General features: G+C 43.9%; 1 protein-coding gene across 4 annotated transcripts in view; it reads left to right on the top strand.

Moving 5' to 3' along the window:
• LOC130383162 (ribosomal protein S6 kinase alpha-1) overlaps positions 1 to 21191 on the top strand; it is a 44926-nt gene that overhangs the window by 10105 nt on the left and 13630 nt on the right. For 2 of the 4 annotated variants that reach the window (XM_056591228.1, XM_056591230.1), the window contains exon 2: positions 296 to 340. In XM_056591228.1, coding sequence (XP_056447203.1) covers positions 296 to 340 — 45 coding nt within the window. The other 2 variants (XM_056591231.1, XM_056591229.1) reach the window with 2 other exon arrangements.

The raw sequence follows: 21191 nt of genomic DNA, 5'->3' as shown, positions 1-21191 counted from the left end.
TTTCTTTGATAGACTAACCTACTCGGCGATGGCTCAAGAGTGGCCATTGGTGTGTCAGCCTAGTATTACTGCGTCTGCCAGCACACTGGAGCCTTGGAAGAGATGAACCACCCACAATTTTCTCTCCTCTTTCTGACTGTGTGTTGTTGCGCTCACTTGCTCACCCTCTGCAGTATCTTTTATAAACACACACTCGTACAGACTGTATACGTGTCTCTCGCTGACGCTTCGCTTGGTGTATTAATAAACACACACACTACTCTAACACAGACTGTTATGTGTGTTTTCCCTGCAGAACGGCCAGAGCACTACTGAGGATGGAGACACGCCCGCAGTCAAGGTAAGCGCACGCAGGCACGCACACACACAATCCGCTCTTCATTGGGGCATATATTAGTCATAATATTGGATAATATTGTTTGGTGTCCCTTGTGGGGACGAGCCGGCTGTGGTTTAAGGTTTTCAGCGTGATGGGCCAGATGCAACGGCTCTGGTAGCTGTTTACAATGTCCGTCTCAATCGAAGAAGAGGCCTGCCAAAGGTCACCCATTGCATGCACTTCTCTCTGTCTGGTCAACCGGTTAACAAACGTTGTTTGTTCATTTTTTAAAGGAGAATTATTTACGTTAAAAGAAGATATACGAGTGAACAGTTATTTTTTTTTTTTATACAATCCGTATGGTCCCCCCGCTGACCCTCAAAATATCAACAAGTGTCTCTAACTCGCCTTCGTTCTCTCTCTGATCATGGATCACAAGGGGCCTGAATGGGCCCTATTGTGCAGCTTGCCTTTTTGACTCGCATCTGGCCGGCTGGAGAAGTGGCTTGTAACCTCCAGTGGTCCACACCAAAAATATAGATGGATAGATGTATTGTAAAGATAGATGGATGAATAATACAGGTAATCGTATTGACATTTCTTTTTTATAAGCAGTTATGCAAAATAACGGTAAACAACAAGACTAATGTTTAGGCTCCAATGTTTTCGAGTCCCAGGGAATTGCAGTATTTTTTCCTGTTAGAGGTATCGGACTTGGTGTTGCTAATTCCACTGATCCGATGTTATGTCAAACGACCTCCCCAGGTTAACAATCTGGTGGTTGAATACATATCCTATATACTATTCTACACCATGGATTTGAGACTGAATAGAAGGGATTAAATCAGGCACTGGGTGTTGGTGTTATCTAGAGGCGTGTCAGGACTCTTTAAATAGCATGATGAATAATAGATCACAGCATGTCCAGGGATCAGATGGTACTGATTTCAGTGAGTAGTGGTGGTGGGTGTCGCAAGTGCTATGGGGGGGGTCTGCAGATATCGCTGGCTCCAGGCGGCCACCGGGCTGCTAGAGTGATCAATGCCGGCGGCGCTAATCCTCCTTTGCTGTGAATCTGATAATGCTAGTCTTGTGGTTATTAGGCAGATGAGGTGGAGGGCTGGGATTAGCTAGATACCACAAGGGTAGTGTTGAGCATTCAGGGTTTCAAAGCCCATAAATAGGGCCATCTATAACAATCATATTTCCAATCAATTAATAATTTCAGCGCCAGTGAAACAAGAAATGCCATAACCGTTTAAGCTTCACATTGTGTTTCTACTAGGTTAAATATTAATGTTGGGCTAGGCTCCGCAGCGTCTGAAATGGTCAGCCACTTGAGGATCGCCACTTTGGGCTAGAGCGGTTGGAATTCTCATGCTCAATGGTACCAATGGAAGATGTACAAGGCGGGTTTAACTATGATGATTTTGTTAAACCTTGAACGAAGGCTCAGAGAATGTACGGACGGCTCTGCCATTCCTCCTATTGACTTCCATTCTAACATTTATATTTTAAAAGTAAATAGCTTAAAGTATTAAAAAAAATTCTGTTGAGAATAATAAAGAATAAAGCGGAAGGACGACAATAGTTGAGCGCCGCTTGCCGCAGCCTCCTAATAATGTCTCGGCCGTCTGGCCAGGCGGGTGTCACCACAGCCTTTACATTGTTAAACTGGGGTGGGTGGGGGGTTCTCGTAATGACATGGAGGGGGGCTTTTATTGGGCAGGAGAAAAGGGACCAGAGAACAAGTGGTAGGTGTATGGTCCCTGTGCCCAGGAGATAACGGCCACGGCTAATGAGCATCCCTCCCTCTCGCTCGCTCTCGCCGCAGCTCGCGCTTGCTCCCGGTCATTGTCCTCTCTTCTCTCGCTGTAATTCTACTGTCACGGAGCCCCTCTTTCAAACCATCATCCTCTCGTCAGATTAGGTTCAGGTTCTGCGTACAGTACCTCTGTTTAATTTGGCCCCAGGTTTTGCAATCACATGTTTTTAGAGGGCACTTGCATATAATGACCCAGAGTATTTGTCTGAACCTTCCTCTTGATGCATTAAAGTGTTTTACCCATGGTTAGCTAGAAGGGTCATTTTAGATCAGGGGCATTGTTATTTCCAGAAGAAAACACAAATGTGTGGACCTAAAAGTATTTTTTAAACTTTTTTCTATTTGTGAGCGCACTGAAGAGTTCTGTGACTTTGAGTCTACACAGGTTTTAGAATTAGAATTTTATTTAGTATTTTTCCCCCCAGTGTGATCATTCCAAATGCAAATGGCCCGTGCTGGTGGGATTTGAGGCTGAAGCGCTGAGCAGATTGTGTTAACATGCAGTCCCCAGAGGCCGGCTGACACTCCACCCGACAGGCCTGTGTGAGAGGATGATGTTATTCCATAATGCGCCCCCTGGGGACCCAGAGCCCCATCAGCGGGGGCTCTATGCAGACACGAGCCATTCCTCTAATCGCTCATCATACCAACATGGTGGCCTAGGATGCAAATGTGCAGATTTCATTCCTCCTGTGTAAAAGGTTGTGTCAAGACGTATGAAACTGAATTTTGAAAGCCCATTTTTTTTTTATCTGTCCAACATGAACTAGCTTTTTTTATTTTTTATATTAGCTCAGGTTTCTCTTTTCTTTTTAACCAAAGGATTATTTGACAGTGAAATCAAGTTAATGCAATATATTCACATTCAAGTGCATCATATTCAGATACAAAATGTCCTATGTGGCAGGACTCTCAAAGCTTTAGTGGTTAAGCCTTGAGATACTAATTCAAGATCATGTTGAGCTATTAAAGTGATATTCTTTGTTTCGTTGGCTCAGAAAAAAAAGAGGCTTGTGTCAAGATCCTCTCTGACTGTGCTAAGCATACACGCGCACACAAATTGTGTGCACACAAATTGTGTGCGTACAAATTGTGTGCGAGTGTGCATAATCTATAATCAAATTGTGATTATTCTACTCAGTGCCGTTGAGGTGTTTTTAGGATGCTCTGGGCTGATGGGCAGTCTTCAATTTGTAGAGAGCTCATCTGCTGGGTTTCATAATACTGTTGCTTTTGTACTACACAATCAAATGGGCCGGCTAGTCACTATTAATAAGTCACTTGTTGTACTTGCTATTCGACTTTATACCTATTATATATATTTATTCAAAAGGAATACATGAGCTAATGCCACCTACAGCAGAATAATGTATTCTTCTTTATCCTAACATGGTATAATGGCAATATATATATTCATATATAACCTTTGTTATACGAATACATTTTTGCACGGCTGTTTGCCGTAGTGCTTGTCTCCAGCAGCCGCACTGCGCCACTTCAGATGCATATAAGGGGAAATACTGGATTGTCATTGTTTCTCGTCAAGTTCCTTGACGAGAACTCGTACAGCATCCTACATAAAAGCCACGGGAGGGGGGATGTTGCATGTGAGATTTGATTACATTGTCGAATTTAACACTGCCAGTCGTATGAGGATGAGCCACTCGGTCCGTGTTCTCTGTATTTCTACTAAAACTGTTGTGGGAAATTCCTCCTTCCCTAATGCACCACTTCATCTTTATATGCCTTGTGGTGTATAGGGCTTTCCGACAACATGGTAGCTTGACATCTGAAGTACCACTCACTACTCCAGCTCCGGATTGTCTTCTGATCACCAGCCAGCATGTGACGGTGAATAAAGAAAAAGTACCTGTATCAACTTGCGTTGGTTCTGTTTGGGTATTTTTCCAGTGAGCAGGATAGTCTAGTGGACTGAACCTCTGATCCGACATGTTCTTGGTTGGAATTCAAAACCTCCCCAGTATACTTGAGCAAGATGCTTGATCCGTCCCTTCTCATCCATCATCTTCCTTTCTTTAAAAATAATGAGAATGTAATGAGTGCCAAGTGTATAATTTATAAAGTATAATCGTAATAAGAGTTTTGTCTCGGAGAGGGAGAGTGTGAGATGACCTTCTCTTGTTGACCTTTGGGACGCGTGGTAGTTTCCAAAGGTTCTCTAAACCGATAAAATAACAGCTTCTCTGTTATTTTATTTATACGATGGCGAAGTCAGCCGCATTTATCCTAGCGTTTGGGGGCAGGGCTGGGTAAGCATTTTCAGCCTCTCTGAATGCATGTTGTGTACACAACACACACTCACACAGACAGAAATATGATAAATATATTAGCTCCACTCCCCGTATCTTCTTTATTCTCACTTAATACATCCTTTGCAAGCCATGTGCTGCTGAATGCACTGTTGAGGTCATGCATGCAGGCTTGTATTGGTTTATGAAAAGTTCTTTCCTTGCGTTTGTGTGTTGTGAGGTGCTTCTCCAGTACACGACTCGCTACATTGTTCCTGTCAGAAGCATAAATGAAGGCGTAGTATAGACGAATGTGTTACAGTATCTTGGTAATAATAATAATTATAATTCAAGAGGGATATGGCAGAGGACTCTCCACTGATTCACATGGCCGAATGCATTATCCCATTGTTGTCATCGTCTGCATCGTGCTCTCTTGGCAAGGAGGGAGACAGCCTTTTTCACCGCATGTGTTTTCAGAGCTAGTTGCTAGTCTAATTATTAGTATTGGCTGGTTAGTTGCTAGGTAACTGTCAACGGCGCTAAAGGATTGAAAAAAAATTAAAGGCGGGTAAACAACACACTGTATAGCGGAAGCCAAGGGAGAGAGAAGGAAACCTGAGGCAGCAGTGAGAGGAGAGGAGAGGGGAGTGAGGGAGACTGGCCAGAAAGACTGCATGCACACAACACAAGGATGTGAGTTCAGGCCAGGGCAAGGCTTGCTGTCAACTCTCATTAATCATTATTTAACTAGCCATCTTCAGACCCAGGCTCTGTTACATGGGGAAATATGGCCAGCGTTTTGAGAGTTGTAGTCGAGTACTCAATTAGTGTATTAAGAGCTTTGGGTTATTCTTGGTCTTCTTAAGGCCATCACAGTAGGGTTAGGTTCACTCTCCACACAGCCTGATGACACAAAGGAAAAAAGAGGCACACACACTTTCCAGCACAAGCATCGCCTCTGCTCTCTACTTTCTTTAACGTTATCGTTTTGGCTTTCCTGGGATACCACAAATCTGGTTCAAGGCAAACTGGGATGTTTTTTTTCCCATTGGTCTAAGTGAAGTTCATTATCATAGTTATCTTGAGAAAGGGAGATTCTTAAAGATTGATTTGGCAGACACTGTACGTCAATCAACACTTTCGGTAAACGCCTTAATGTATGTGACGGTTACGCAAGAGGCAAATCTACTTCTGTAGTCCCCGCGGGGGTGAGGCCAGAAATGGGTGTGTAATGTTTGTGTCTCCATGTTTGCTCCATGCGTGTTACAGCATGGCTTCCTGGGCTCTCCACATTAGTTGGATCGCCCACCATTAACCTGCTGCTCATATTCAGGTTTTCATCTCTTATTTAACCTGGTCCAAGCTCTTTCAAAGCTCTTTATGTTCAATGCTGGAGAAAACTGTTTTCTACCTGTATTCATTTCATGAACATGTTGTGCATACTTTTTTTGGCTGCAGCAACAGCTGTTAATGTGTTGCATGCAGTGTATCCCCCAGCACTGTATGGTTACGGTGGCCGCCTTAACAACAATAGGGCCCCGCCTTGACTACCAATGTTTAAAAAAATTGATATATACATAAAAAACTTTTTTTTGATATATTTATGCATTAACAAAGTACAAAACTCTTGTAGGGTAAGGAGACATACTTCCATCAGGTACATTGAATAAAGATAAATAATGCATTGGTAATACAGTTCAATACTTGTGCCATAAAGCTTTTTGAATGGAATTGAAATGGCAGCCCAACCCACTCCTCGACCACCTTGACTCAGACATTTCCAGGGGGAAACACTGGTTGCATGTTAATTTTCTTCCCTGAATATATGCATACAATGATGCAGTTTAAACATCATACATGCAGCTTTTTGTTCCAGCTTCTACTTGCCAAGATGGGTTCAGTGGCTGCAGACCCAACCAGTTTGATTAGAGGGATCTTTCGACTGATCAGTTGACGGCTTCCTTATCCGTCCCAGAGGGAAAATGAAGGTGTGCATATCCGATGTAACCTATCTTTGTTAGCTGCAGATCAATCCATTAAACCCTGGCTAGCTAAATAAATGTTGTTGTTCTGGACACCAGAGGTTTGCAGCATTGACTCCTCCTGACTCCTGGCTGGGGGGGTGTCCTTGCTTTTGCTCACGGTGGAGTGCGTTCTCTTACCGCCGTTGCCATAGCAAACAATAAGGTGCTCTTTGGACCTGTGGACCAGACGGTTCCCACTTCCTTCCCATACATGCCATACAATGCTCCACTCTCTTGTTATGAATCAGTGAGCTTCACCGCAGTTTCACCTGGCTCAATAAGGTTAAAGAAATACCACAAATCCTTCCTAACTGGAAACCGGGGTAACATTTCTGCCAAGTCAATCCAGCTCGCGCCCATCTCCTGTCTGATCCTACCGCTTCCTTAAACAACCTCTGGTCTGGAAAGTGTCAAACACCAACCCCCCCCCCCCCCCCAACACACACACGCACCGTGTAGATTTCAAATTCCTTCTCCTACTATCTTGCAACAGAGTGTGAAATGGGTCCTACAGTACTATACCCTACCTCAGCCTGCTGTGAAAAGCCTGTGCTAACAGAGGAATGGGACATACATCGGAATACCGCACCACTGAACATTCAACTGCAGGGTTTAGAAGGGAGGGCCTCATTTAGTGGAGAGCAAGGGGACTGCTGGCGGGATGGTGGAGGGCGAGAGGAAATGCGGCATTTGGCGACCAGATCGTCTCTGGTTTCAGCATGTAGTACTATGGTTTTTGTATATAGGCCTCTGATTTTAGCTTGTAGGATAGCAGCCTTTATGCATCACCGCACCGGTGTTCAAGCTCATTGGAAACACGACACACTGCTGCTGCTTTAAATTTATGGGGGTACTTAAAATGATCATAAGACTAAAATGGTGGTTGGCAGTGGCACATTCTGAAACGTTTCAATTAAATTGCACTGCAGCACCAGCAATATTCACTAGCATGCAAAGAAATGGACGGAGAAAACAGGAAAGGTTCAAGTATATAACCGGAGCAGCCTGTTATAAGTAGGTGGGGCTTTTTATATTGGGGAAGCGTGAATAGTTGACTTGCGTGGAAAGAGAATTTCGTGGCACTGGCGGTAGAAAAAATACACGTTACTTGAACCGGTAGTCTCTTTCCAACAAGGCTAACATTTTCTACAAACCATTTCATTTGGTGGCATCCTAACGAAATTGGTTCCGCACTTTTTCACACATCGTTCAAAACCGAACAATACAAGCATGACCCGAACCCTGAAGAGCAAATCAATATATATTTTTATTACTTGAACACATCCATCACCTGTTAACATTGTCAGTGTGTCCCTACCTGGATCGTTGTAGTGCTGTGTCTTGCTGAGGATTAATACAACGTGTGGCACTGGATTACGAAAACGATAAATTACTTCCACTTCCTGTTTTCACCCTTGATTTCTGTTGGTCATGTGTTATGCTTCCGTCTTGGCTATGCTACATTTTTTGTTGATTAGGGTTTCGTAGACGATGCACAACATGGCGGACATCCTATTTAATTTGTACACTGAAATAAGTAACTGCTGGGGGAATTTTGTTTATTTTTTTTCTTGTCACCACCGAGAAATATATCACAAGAAAACGTATCACAAAGGCAAACTGTCCGTTTGACGTGGACATGTAAATTCCTGTTTGGAATTGATATGAACAGATCAATATCATATTTTGATGACGAAAGCCTTGTTGAAGATAGTTGCAACAAGATCCCAACATTATTGCAGACATGTCTGCCTTTTTAAATCTGGCCTCCTTGTGCCTCCTGGGTTTTTTTTTTGTACACACACAGACTCACACACTGTCACTTAGAGGTGCTGTTCATCTCTCTCTCGGTCTGTCTCTTGCTGCTCATTCATCTTCACACTTGTAGCACCTTTCCATCGGACCAGCTGTCCTCCTGCGCTCAATGGAGGTCCTTTGAATAAATACATCAGTACTTGTTGAAACGGTGAGATTCATTCATTATGCTGCTTCAATCTGTAAGGAGGACCAGCGCTGCAGTTGACGACAAAGACAATATCAAGGAGGTTAGATCAGTGATGTGTTTCGTATTGGAGAATGAAGGGGATGCAAATGACACAGAACTAATAGACCGCTATGGTCTTGTGGTTCGTATATTAACACATTTGTGCCATTGCTCTTTGTGTGGTTATCCAAATGGCGTCACATGCTTTACAGTTGCTTAATAATGGTGGAACAGGCCAGGGGCAGTTATTTTTGATGCTGCTGAATTTTGGATTAATTTCATTAATGCCATGGTCCTGAGCCTCGTTGTTCATTCTCCGCTTGAATGATGTACTGCTTTAGTGCTAATGAAGCAACAACTTCCTCAGGACTGCAGGGGCTCGGCCCCCAGCTGATGGATTAAGGTAGCGTACATCTCGCAAAGCTCACGGTAGCCTTCATCTCACAAGAAAGGGCTTTCTTTGAGTCTGTGAGATCTTTAAATCACTATGCCTTACTGTTGAGACAGGGACTACGAGCATAAGGTGCTGACATTTAAAGTGTCTCTTTTCTCACTCCCTCCTTAGAGAGGGGGACCCCTCTCTCTTTTCTCCCTTTCTTGCTCTATTTGCTCTTTCCGTATATTCTCCTTCCCTCTATATGGGTCTCTCTGCATTATACCCGGAGGGGCTGTATGTGTGTACGGAAATGTCAGAGTCCGCCCCTCTGTAGTTTACCCTGCCAGGACCCTAGAGTAAAGTGTCGGAGAGCCGGAGAATTCACAACGAGTGAGTGGGCGTGTTACCGGCGTGTGGGTGACGTTTCTAACTGCCGGGAAACCCGGGAGCACGGAGTGTAGTAGCTTGGCGCTTTTCTCGCCTGTGTTTTGCGTTCCTCTCTGCTTTCCACTCTTTTGTTGATATCGCGGGTACATCTGATTTGATATCGGCCCAAAAAGTGTCTGAGTTCAGAGTTGGAAGCCTGATCAACGTGACGTAAACTAGACACTGCGACTGCCGCGGGCATACTTATTGCATCAAGGCCTGCCTCCTACAAGCTCTACTCAGGTGCCAACCCTCGCCTAAAGGGGCTTTCAAACCGCCTACACTCAAACCAGCTGCCTTTATCCGGCCACTCCTTTGCCTCTTGACTTACCTGTTCGGCAGAAAAGTTGCATTGAAACATACCCCGAAAAATACTGCCAACTATACGGTACGTTCTCCGCTTGCGTGATTTGGTGGAGCCTAGTCTCGTGGCACTGGTGCTAGCAGCACATAACCAGCGAATCAGCGTAATCAGCGTCGGTGTGCTAGCAGCACACAACTAATCAAGAGTGTCCGATGGCTCAAATCCTAACCTGTCATTGCTGATCACACAGAACAGATTTGTTTCCGAACTCGTCCGATTCTCCCCAAAAGTTTCAGATGGCCAATGGTTGGGCCAGTGTGTAGCAGCCTTGGTGGCGTATCTCCATTATGTGTGAACATGTCTGATGCGTCTTGTCTCCTGCTGTGTGTTGCGTGTTTGAAAGGGAAACTCTGGGTCATCTCCGGACACTTTTTATTTTCCGGAGAAGATCCGGAAGTTCATGTGTGAAAGGTGTTTCAATCACATTTTTCAAATGGATTTTAATAACCTTTACACCGCAACCGCTTTTGCTTTTATTCTGTTAGATAATGTGTATTCAATTCATTATAAAAGAAAATAATTTGAAGGAATTTTCTTTGTAAAACCTTGACTGTGTTGACCGAAAGAAACTGGACTTGTTCCTTTCAGACTTTCAAACATTTCAGTACAGACGATAGTATTTAAACGCCAAGAGTTTTGGCTTACTTTTCTTAATATGATTATAAAATATAGTGCTGTTCTTCTTCACACACAGTTCCGATCACTGCATCAATTGCCCTGCTCGATTATTAATGATTCGTACAGCTATTGAATACCTTTTTTAAATTGGAAACATAACTGAATTTCTGGCACAGTGCACACAAACTTAAACACATTGTGACTAACCGTATTCACTGCGTTCTGACAGACTTTAGCCCTTACATTGTACCTAATTGGCCATCGTCATTCATCTCTGCAAATGCACATGGAAGCATAGCCACACCCACTTGCATGCATCAACGCATGCACGCACGCATGCATGCACACGGAAGGTATAAAGGAGGAAAGGCAGAGAGGTGGGAAGGTCCTCCTTGGCTCCCTTTTTATGAATCACGTCCTAGACATTCTCTTGTTTGTAACTCTTATTGTAGTTGTAACATGGTGTTAGCTTCGGCTGAAAGCGCAATTTCCTGAGGGATTAATAAAGTTCCTATCTATCTCTCTTCCGTTCTCGCCGCGGCCCTGTTCTCTTCTCCTTCTGCATTCTCTCCATCGTGTTCTCCCGAGGTCTAATCCGTCATCCTGTCCTGTAGTCCTGATAAAGCCAAGCTGTTTAACCATTTGCTAAGCAGGCCGTCCTTGAACCACATTATTTTGGTGTCTGTGAGATGCCTCATACACAGTCACGTTTGTCTCTGTGAGTCATTGGCTAGTCATTGTTTTTGTTAGCTACATTAGCCTCTTTAGCAAACCCGTTAGAAAACAAACACAATTTTAGATTGTATTGCATGCACAGCAAGACAATGCATGCAATGCATGCAATGCATAAATTGGTGACTGGATTAAAGCAGCAATGTAATCAAGTGTGTAAGAGCTTTTAGGGCATTAAAACGACCAACGTGGCACAAATGCAAAGAAACTACATCTCACTATGGGTATAGCAATCTTTGTTTGTCGAGTCGTACGGTCAACTTCACTGAACTCGGTGGAGCCTCAGAGTCTCGAGATATGACGGCCAAAGGGGGCGTGCCTCGGTGAAATGTCACAAGAAAGCTGGGAGATTTCCCACTTTGCAACTAGTGCGGGTGGTGTACGAGGCATCTCGAGCACACCATTTGTTTCCTTTTGTTCTTTCTCGCTCCGTCCGGTTTTTGAGAGGGCCACTTTCTAAGATCCTTGTCAGGGCAACTGGCGTGTGTTGTCTTTTCAAAAGTTCAGCATTTTTTTTCTTGGGATGTTTTATGTTTCAGTGGAATTTAATGACACACGACTGGTTGGTCTATCTGTTCCACGAGAAGTCATGAGGTTCTCCTGCCTGTGTTACTTCCAATTGGCAGTTTAACTAGTGGTGTCATGGAAAATACACTTACTTACAACAGCTAACCAGGTGAACCTTAACCCGATGGAAAATAAGCCCACAATCTTCCCTGCTCTTGTTCAATGCTGCCCACTGTCTGTGTGGAAGGGCTTTAGGAACGAATTTCTGGAGTCGAATATTAGTAGTAAAAATAGTAGACAGAATTTGACAAAATTTGAATTTAATATAAAACGAATGAAGAATGATATTCAAATGGGATAATGGCAGAGTGTGAGGTTGAGTGTGGTTTTATTACACCTTGATAAAATGCTTGATGGGGAAAAGATGCAGCATGAATATGTATATATTAGGAGGGTGTGTGTCAATAACCCATTAACAGTGAGTGTATGTCATCACCCAAACCTGATTTGCAATGCCACTACATGAGTGGTCTTGAGATGTCTTTTTATCACATGGACATACACACGTACAAGTGGATGGTTTACAGCCTAGTAATTACCCAGCCTGCCACTGAGGTGGGACAGGGCTTTAAATCTCTTGCTCCTATTGTGCAATATAACACTCACTCACTCACACACAGACATCATTTTATTGTAAGTCTGTCTGAACAGGCTTGTATGCCGAGACCACAAAGGCTCTGCAAGAGCTGTGTACATTGGCCCTCTCCGGTGGAAGGGAGCGGTCCTGCGATACTTATTACAACCAGGAACTGCTCTCTCGCTGCATTATGTACCACCACCACAGTATATTGTTGTCGATTCTCACGTGTTTGCAGAGCCACCTGGCTATTGAAACTCATCAAAGCTCAAAGTACACCAAGTTATTGGTGTATAACCTGCATTCAGTGGCTGGGTTGGTTGGCGAACCCATTAAAACATCTTCAATAACGCCCTCATGAGAAGCCCGCTATAGTATGGCAGACTTGTTAAGCGAGATACTTAATTCATCTGTGCATCCCCCTCCTTCTCCTCTTACCACCATCCATCCATCGCGTTGCTGGGCCTTGTTGTCATGGTTACTGCATCCGCAGCGTCCCTCGGTCCTCAACGAGTGATGGTGCATGCGCTGGCCGTGTTCCCATTTATCTTGCTGTCCATGCGGCCGCTCATTCATGTCGAATGCACACCAACAGTTAATTTTTCTTTCCATTGTACGGCTGGGTCTCAGCACTTCGGCCCCTGTTTTCCCTGCCACCATCCCTTCTGCAACGTGGAGTATTCTGGGAGGCGGAAAAGGGAAAGAAGGCACGGTTGCTATAGTTGCACACTTCTCTCGGAGTCTCTCCTCGGTTGATCGACCATGAAACCTTTCCCCAACAAGTGGCTCTCATCTTTCTTTGCGAGTGATGTTTGTTTTTCGTGTTCGCTCTTTTGTATTTTAATGAATGCTATCCATTAAATGCGGCAATTTGTGTGAACGTTTACTCACCACTTGAGATTTGTGTGTGCCGGGGTCTTTCTATCGCTGCATTTCTCTAATCTCCATTTCTCCATCTCTCTCTCTCACTCCCACCCTTCCCTCCCTCCTTGTCTCGCTCTGGAATAAATCGTTCCCTGCAGCGACGCATGACCTCTGACCCCGCGCACCAGCAAAAGCGTAGCCGCTCGCGGGGCAGTGAATGGAGAGTAGCACTGGACCAACGTCCCTTTCTATCAGTCTATTAAAACACCCCGTTTTCTGTTGCTCCCCGCTAACGGACGCTACAGAAGGATTTCGGCGCCACGCATTGGAAGTGGACGGCTCATTTGGAATGTTTTGTTTTTGGTTGACATTTTTGTTTGGTTGACATGACTAGTCTCTCGCTGACCCGATAAGAACGGCTTGCAACGGCTTATCACACGCACACCTGGTGGTTTAATAAGTCTTTAACATGCCAGCTCCATGTGTGAAGAATAATGTTCCCCCACAGACCAGATCAGATCAACAACCCCCATGTTGTCTGTGGGGGAACATTATTCCTCACACATGAAGCTGGTATGTTAATGTCCCCAGTTTTGCAGTTTTGAAAATGTCCCACTTCTGACATCACAAGTGGGCGTGTCCACCTAGATGTGTGACGGATAGCTGAGCAACGTTTGCTACATTCCACTGGGTAGGCTGGTAGACTGATTTATCCAGCACACATCTAGACACGCCCACTTGTGATGTCAGAAGAGGCCGATTTTCAAAACTGCTTGTAACGGCTAATCACACTCACACATGGTGGTATAATATGTCACCTATTAACACAAAGGAGTACAGGGCTCAGAATAGGAGTTGGAAGACGAATGGGTTTGCTTTTGTTTTTCCGTTGGTTGTTGATTCTGTTGGTGGACTTCGCTCTTCCGTCAGACCACTCAGACGGTCTGAAGGAAACCTCTACAATGCGTCAATGTGTGTGTGCACCTTTTTTTAGTTCAAGGAATTTATGATCTGTTCAAACATTAAGGCCAATGGCTTTGTTGATGTCACCGTCTACTTTCTCCTTATCTCGTCTATTGTCTCTCGCTATCTTTTTACAATCAATTTCTCTGAGTCATCCTTTGTTTCTCTGCTACTCTCACTACCTCGCCCTGCCTTCCCCTCGCTATGTCTGAGGCAATTTCCCACTATTGCTTCCAGTGTCTTTATGGATGGTCAAGCCGCTTCCAGGCCGACAAGTGTAAGCTGAAGGAGACCTACCATGCTGTTACAGCTAGTTTGTTCAGTTATTAGTGTTTAGCTATTTGTCTAACAATAAAAAAATAGCAGATTATATATTTTCTGTGGTTTAGCTTGCGAATATTTTACCGCTGGGAAAAATGCTGATAAAGTAATGCAAAGGAGTAAGCCTACTTGGTATTTAGCTTAGCCATAGTAACACCAACCAACACGTCTGTACGGTTACTGTTTGCTACGTCTTGTCTTGTGTTCAAGTGCCATGCCTTGTTAATGTTGGAAGGCGAAGAGAGTTCTTGGTAAGACAAGGATATTTAGGAAAGGAGAGAAGGATTATGGGATTTAAACAGGGTGTCCAACCCTTTATAGCAAAGCACAGGCCCCTTACGGCTTCTGTTTTTACTCCTGAATCCTGTGGAAGTCCACCCTAGTTCTCTTCAGTGTAGTTTAGTTTGAGCCTGCAGTCGACTGCTGTTTGTTCCTATGTTTGAACTACCACTCTCTAGGCTTTTCAGTTGCTCAGCTACAAAGTATTCCCTATCCTACATATTGGCTCACCCTTTATGTTATCATTTGGCAAGTTACATTATTTACTCCCAGACCTTCCAGATGTCCACGTCAAGCACCGAGTTACACGGTCGGGTACACGGAGGTAGATAACGGCACGCCCAGTTCTACTCCCTAGCCGGTGCCATTTTAGATGAGTGTGGGGAACCTGAGCCCTCACTCTGCTGAATCTGAAGGTCCACTTCCAAAAACCTACCATCCCACTCATTGTATGTGATACGATATAGATTTTGTATAGAGTATTATTTACCATTTAGTATGCGAGACAAATCTTTTCATCCAGGGCAAATGTTATTTGGGGTATATGTCATAAAGGTGCAGCTAGGAGTCGGGTATCTGGCTGAAGGAGGTAGATTGGCGGACATTAAGGTTTCGAACCCAAAACCCTTTAGCTGGTAGTCAAAAACCCTGACCACTAGATTGTCCTTCCTCCATTATTATGTTGAGGGAGTTAAAGAGACTGAGGAGATGAGGCTTTGGTGGAGGAAAGTCAAAGTGAAGAGGGACGGTTGGGCAGGGATGCGTTGGAATGGGAAGAGTGGAGAGATAGAGTGACCTCTTCTCTGTTGGAATGACACACACACACACACACACACACACACACACACACACACACACACACACACACACACCCCTTTGCTGTTATGTCGTACCATAGCTTTTTGCAAGACTACAGGCAGGCCTGTAATCCAAACTCCAAGAAACATGATAGTTGCAATGTCTGTTACTACCACCTTTAGGGTGGTAGACATTGCTGCAATCATGTTTCTTGGAGGTTGTGGTGGTGATGAAATCCGGTTTATTATAGAAGTTTTTCGATACTACTGATCCATGTTGCCAAGCAGGAGATCTCTCCCTGAGTGTGTGTGAGGTGATGGCTGACTTAACCTGTGTGATTATTCAATGCCCAACAGGTGTGAAGCCTTACCCAGGCTCGATGAGGCTGCTTAAACCAGCCATCAGCCCCAACACACCCCCACAATGAGGCCACTGTATTACTTTCTAAATTTGGTGTGCTGATTCTCAGGTGAAATGATTTTTGAATTGTTTTTTTATCGCAACCATATTAGTGAATAATGGCTAGGATGCACATTGTCTTTCTTTTAAATTGAAGAACAATCTGGTCTGCTTTGAGCTCTTACCTTAAGGGCCACAAAGACGCATCTGCAGTCTCTCCTGGTTGCTGTAATTCTAATGCTCTCTAGGCAAGGCACATTCATTTATATAGCTCATATCCTACCAAAAAGGAACCCAACGTGCTTCAGAGTACACAGGCAAAACTAATAAAAACTAATTACAATAATCAGCAAACGTTAATAATCAGCAAAATAAACAGTTTGCCTTTTTGTTTACTTTAAGGGACTCCGACTAACTTCATTGAGCATTCAAAAGATCAACATGAATATTAATATCACAAGTAATAATTAGCCGGTCAATGACGGTAGTTGTACCAAATAATACTTGTTTGCAGAAGAACACATCTTTGAATATAATTGCTTCTCCACCTCCTCTTCTTCCTGCCCTAACTAAATCCAGGATATTAAAGTTAGCTTATACGATAAGTGCCGCCAACCTGTTTCATTCATGGCTCATCGAGTTTATGATCTGTTGTACAATATTACTCAACGATTTGCCTTCGAGGGATCTTGCATTCAGCATAGCCAAATGCATTTTCAGGACGAGATAATTGTCTGCAAAAAGGTTTGATAATTGTGGGAGTTGGATACACCCTGTTACCTCTATCGCTAAAAAGGACAGGAACTTTCGAAATGACGATCATCAGAATGATCTCAAATTATGTCGTGCTTTGAGAACAACCAGGTTCCTGTTTATAAAGGTATCATGGGAGTCAGGAGACTTTACTTGATTCACACAAGCAGTCTTACAAAGGTGTGTGTTGAGCATGGATTAATGTCTTGGAGGACCTTTTGTTTTCACAATGGTGCTTCTTGCGACCACAGCTGGATGGGTGTCCTTCTAGGAAAGACTCCTTCTCCCTGCCCTCTTTCTGTAGATTCCCTCGCCCTTTCCCCGCACATCTGTTATTCTCTCTCAAGGATGTCAGTGTGTGCACGAGCCTGCCTTCGGCACTTCAGTCCTCACTCAAATCCTCATTGGACTGTAACTTCAAAGTTCCACTTTGAACTTGAAACTTGGTGCACTTTTGCTCTCTAACCCTTGCTTCCTTTTTCCTTCCCTCAACTCAATGTAAAGCTCTCTCAATCCCTCCACCTGGTGGTAAAATTGAATTTTGTTAAAAATGTTCTGATACAAATGTGAATACATATATTTCTTACACACTATGGCTTAACTTTATAGCCCTAATAAGAGTATCCACAGTTAATTTAACATCGGAACTTAAAAAATGTCTGGGTTTAAACCTTCCTTTTTCACTACAGTTGAGCATGTGCTGTTAGCCAATTTGTTCTTGTCACAGCCTGTTTCTCCTCAACTATAATTCTTTTTGTCTATTGCTGGATTGCCTGTTTAGTCAAAAGAGAGATTCTTATCTTTTAGTGGAGTCTTTTATTGGATTTTCTTCATAACCATCCTGGCATCATGTTATACTGTTATCTATTGCTGTGTGTATTGAATATGTTTAACTTTTCAGCCATCCTGTGCCTAGCTAAACATCTTGCCAAAGGACTACAGTTTAAATGTGGCTGCTTACAAACACAGAAATGTAGATGAATGTGTCCTTTAAATACATAAATGAAAATCCAGCTAGGTCATCAAACTAGTCAACACTAAACAGCACACTGAAGAGTCACACTGACATCTAGTGTATTTTTTATATCCGCTGTCTCCTGAGTCAAGCTCTTGCAAGAAGGTTGCGATTGGAGGAGACGACTTAAACATTGTATAACACCACTTGAAGAAGTAGCACATGTATTCTTTATTAAGCTTTTTTTTTTTACTTGTCTGATTCTTGGAACTGCATAATGAAAGGATATGCATTCAAGATTGAGTTTTTATTGTCGTCTCTGCCCTCGTATTTGTTGTTGTGCCAGCTCTTAATGGAGCTCAGCCAGTCCGACGGCATCCTGAAGGAAATAAGCCTCTTCAAATAAGCCTGCTTTCCATTTCTCTGGGTGGGAATCAAGGGCATTCTCCTCACAAATTGATTTCTGAGCATGCAGTCTTTTCAAAGGTATCAGTAGTCATGCAAGAAAAATGCCCTAGCTTTTTCCAAATGTAAATGCTTTGAAAACAATGCTCACTCACTCTCTCTCGGAAATGCATCTTGCCTGAAAAGTATTTTTTACTCCTGTAAGCAACTACATTTTATCTATAAAGCACATTTACACACAGCATAAACACATTGGATCAATAGTCATAATTATATAAAACATAAATAAAAGGAAACCTTCAATTTCAGGGTACTCGACACAGAAATACAGAAAATTAGCACGAGTACAAAGTTAGAGAATTGTATCATTGCGCTTCTGTTTTTTTTTTGGTCTGAAACTCCTTTCACACTTCCTATTTCATGTAGGGTTACCACTGCAACATATATCAAGCATCAGTGTGGAAGCAGGCTAGTGCTTATTCACAGCGTTGCCTATCAAGCCTGTCTGGTGTGAGTGTGTAGTAAGACTAGTTAGTTGGAGATGTGTAGGGCGGACAGTTGTGGAGGGAGACGTTTTTGATGGCATGCCCAGCTCTTTTCTGAGCTACAAACATGTGGAGACCTTGGTTTCATACCAAAATCCGTTCAACCGTGGCAAGTTTATCCTTTTTGTTTGCTTGTGTTTCTACCAGTGTCCGTATGTTGACTCGAATGCTAAATTAGCCTGTGTAGTGGAATTTGTGTTGCCGTTTATTGATTGATTGTACGTGCGTATATCTGCGTACCCGTTTGCATGTGTGGTTGTCTGTTTGTGTGAGTGAGTGGAGGAAGGGTTTTTCCTAGGTGACGGAAGTTGGGGGGTGGCTCAGATTGTTGGAGTGGAGAGGAAATGCATATAGGAAACGCATGGGGGTCCTTATTTTGAATACCCTTCTCCCCAGACCTCACAACACTCCTGAGCTCTTAAACCACGTATCCTAGCTACAATGTTACCGTATGACTCTGAGAAGCAACCTTGGCTTGGCATCCTGTTTGGCACTCATGACTAAACGTAGAGTAGCACGCCCTTATTTGCTTTGCTAAGTGATTAAAAGTAAAGGCAACTTTTTTTCCAACGCTAGCAAAAGAGAAATCGTGTATATGATGCTCTAACTCTGTAACATAACGCGTGTTTGCTGATCATTCACGGTCTTCTGCTGAATGGTAATCATGCTTGCAATTGCCTCCAACTGAGCATACTGAAGTTGGCAAGCAGGAAATTACATCTACTGCAGAGAACAGGAAGTGAAGAAGAAAAAAAAGAAGTTTAGGAGGGGAGTAGTAGGTCTGTTTCCTGTCACCACAAAAACCCTTACCATCGTCCCTGTGTGTGCGTGTATGTGTGTGTGTGTGTGTGTGTGTGTGTGTCCCAATTGTGACTATCTCGATATATTCATTCTATTCATGTTCTTCCTTATCCAATCAGCGTAAGTCCCATATCAACTGGATAGAGAAGGACTTTGCCAAAATTAAAGCCCAGGTGAGTTCTTAGCCTCTGGCAACAGCCGCTAGTCCACACCCAATAATACACCCACGTTCATCTTTATCCGCGGCCGTTTACACTGCCAGTATCAGCGGTGATGCTTGTGAACGTCCACGTTTATTTTCTGTCTGTAGCTCAGTTGACTGAGCATTACATCAACGCTGCCAGGGTTTTGGGGGGATTTGATCTACAATGGTTCCAACACATGCGTCCAAGAAATGCTTACACTCACAGGTTTTGGAGGAAAAGGTCGACCAACTGCCATCCATGCTATTATTGCCAGACACTGTGCTGTCACAGCTTGGAGGAGACTCTGGCAGCCTATATGGACTCCTGCTCTATGCTTGGCTGCATGTCTGCTGGACAGCCTGAGAGTGATGTGTGTCGTCATGAGGGAAGTTGAGTCAGGGTCTGTCGGCCGTGAAATTGCCGCAGAGCAGAGCGTTGTCCGTAAGGCAGTGAATGTGTCACTTCCGTCGTACGGATTCAAGGTAACCCTCCTTAGTGGTTAAGATGACTCGAAGCGCTCTCCTGTCAGTGTTATCCCCAACTCCCTTCCCTGCTCAACGTGTGTTTGTGTGCGTGTGTGTGGTCCCTTTGTATGCCTGCGTTTGTTTCTGTGTGCTTTCGTTTGTTTGTATGTTTTGTCTTTTGTATGTGTGCGTTCGCGCATGCATGTGCGTGTTCATTCATGCATGCACGTGTGGCTGTGTGCGTGTGCAAGGATCCTGTGTGGCGCAGGTTGACAAAAAAAGGGAGAGCGGGCCCTTCCTTCCTGTCGGTCCAGATCATCTGCTGCAGTCAGAGCTCACTGAGGAGGATGCACTCCGCCTGACGCACAGAGGGAGAGCGAGAAAGTAGAGACAGCCCACCAGAAGAAAAGAAGGCAGGGCTTTGTTAAGCGAGACTAAGACCGAGTGTAGCTTTGTTTTTCATCGGTTCTTGCCTGCAGTTGACAGGACTGTGACCATCCTAAACCAATGTGTTGATTTGCATCCTCGCTCTACTCGTCTACAGCCACTGATGTCTCAGTGATGCACTGAGGGCGACGTCAGCGGCAGGGGGTGTGTGCAGTGTCTAGGGCGGCAGTTAACCATAGGTGTGTGTACCGTACTCTAACCATGGCGTGTGGACCGTGGGGTTGAGGCCATGAGGTCATGGGTTGGGCGATCGTGACCATGGAAAAGGACAAGCGGCGGTTCAAGCTGGGCCGTCTGTTGGCTCTGTACAGCCCCAGAAAGCAGCAGCACAAGGCCAGCCTTGTCGCTATGGCGAGCACCGGTTCACCTGCAGGAAGGAACGGCCGCAGGGTAAAGTCTCCCATTGTTTGTTTCTTGGTGACTTGATGACTGCAACAAGGCTGTTGTGTTGTTGTTGTTTTTTTTAAAGCTTATGTTGGCGTTTCCTTGAATCAGGAGATGGCTAAAGTTGAGTTGGGACCAGACCCACAGAACAGTAGGTCTTGTGTTATTGGAACCTGGACCGACCACAATCATTTTTGGTTTCTTCTTATTTTACTTTTACCAGATTTAGACTCATTGAGTTTACCTCATCGACCGAGACAAGACACCTGTTGAATGTCTGCAGAACAGCAGAACATTAAAACAGACAAATTCTAAAATGTAAAGATAACGGGTATAATAAGGTGGATAATACTGTTGTCTCCTAGATATGGGACAGGAAATGAGCAATGCCGAAAATACGACTCGCAGGCTTTAAATGTATATTTGAGGCTTTTGTCAAGGCTTCTTTTGCTGCATATTGCTTATTATTCCGAGTTCAGAATGTGGTGGTTGGAATCAGTAATTCCCACTTGTTCTTCAAGAATAATAGGAATATGTTTTTCCTGAAAATTGTGAAGTGGCATT

Source organism: Gadus chalcogrammus, chromosome 5 (assembly GCF_026213295.1).
Source record: "Gadus chalcogrammus isolate NIFS_2021 chromosome 5, NIFS_Gcha_1.0, whole genome shotgun sequence".
NCBI lineage: Eukaryota > Metazoa > Chordata > Actinopteri > Gadiformes > Gadidae > Gadus > Gadus chalcogrammus.
This window is presented reverse-complemented; position numbering and strand designations above follow the sequence as displayed.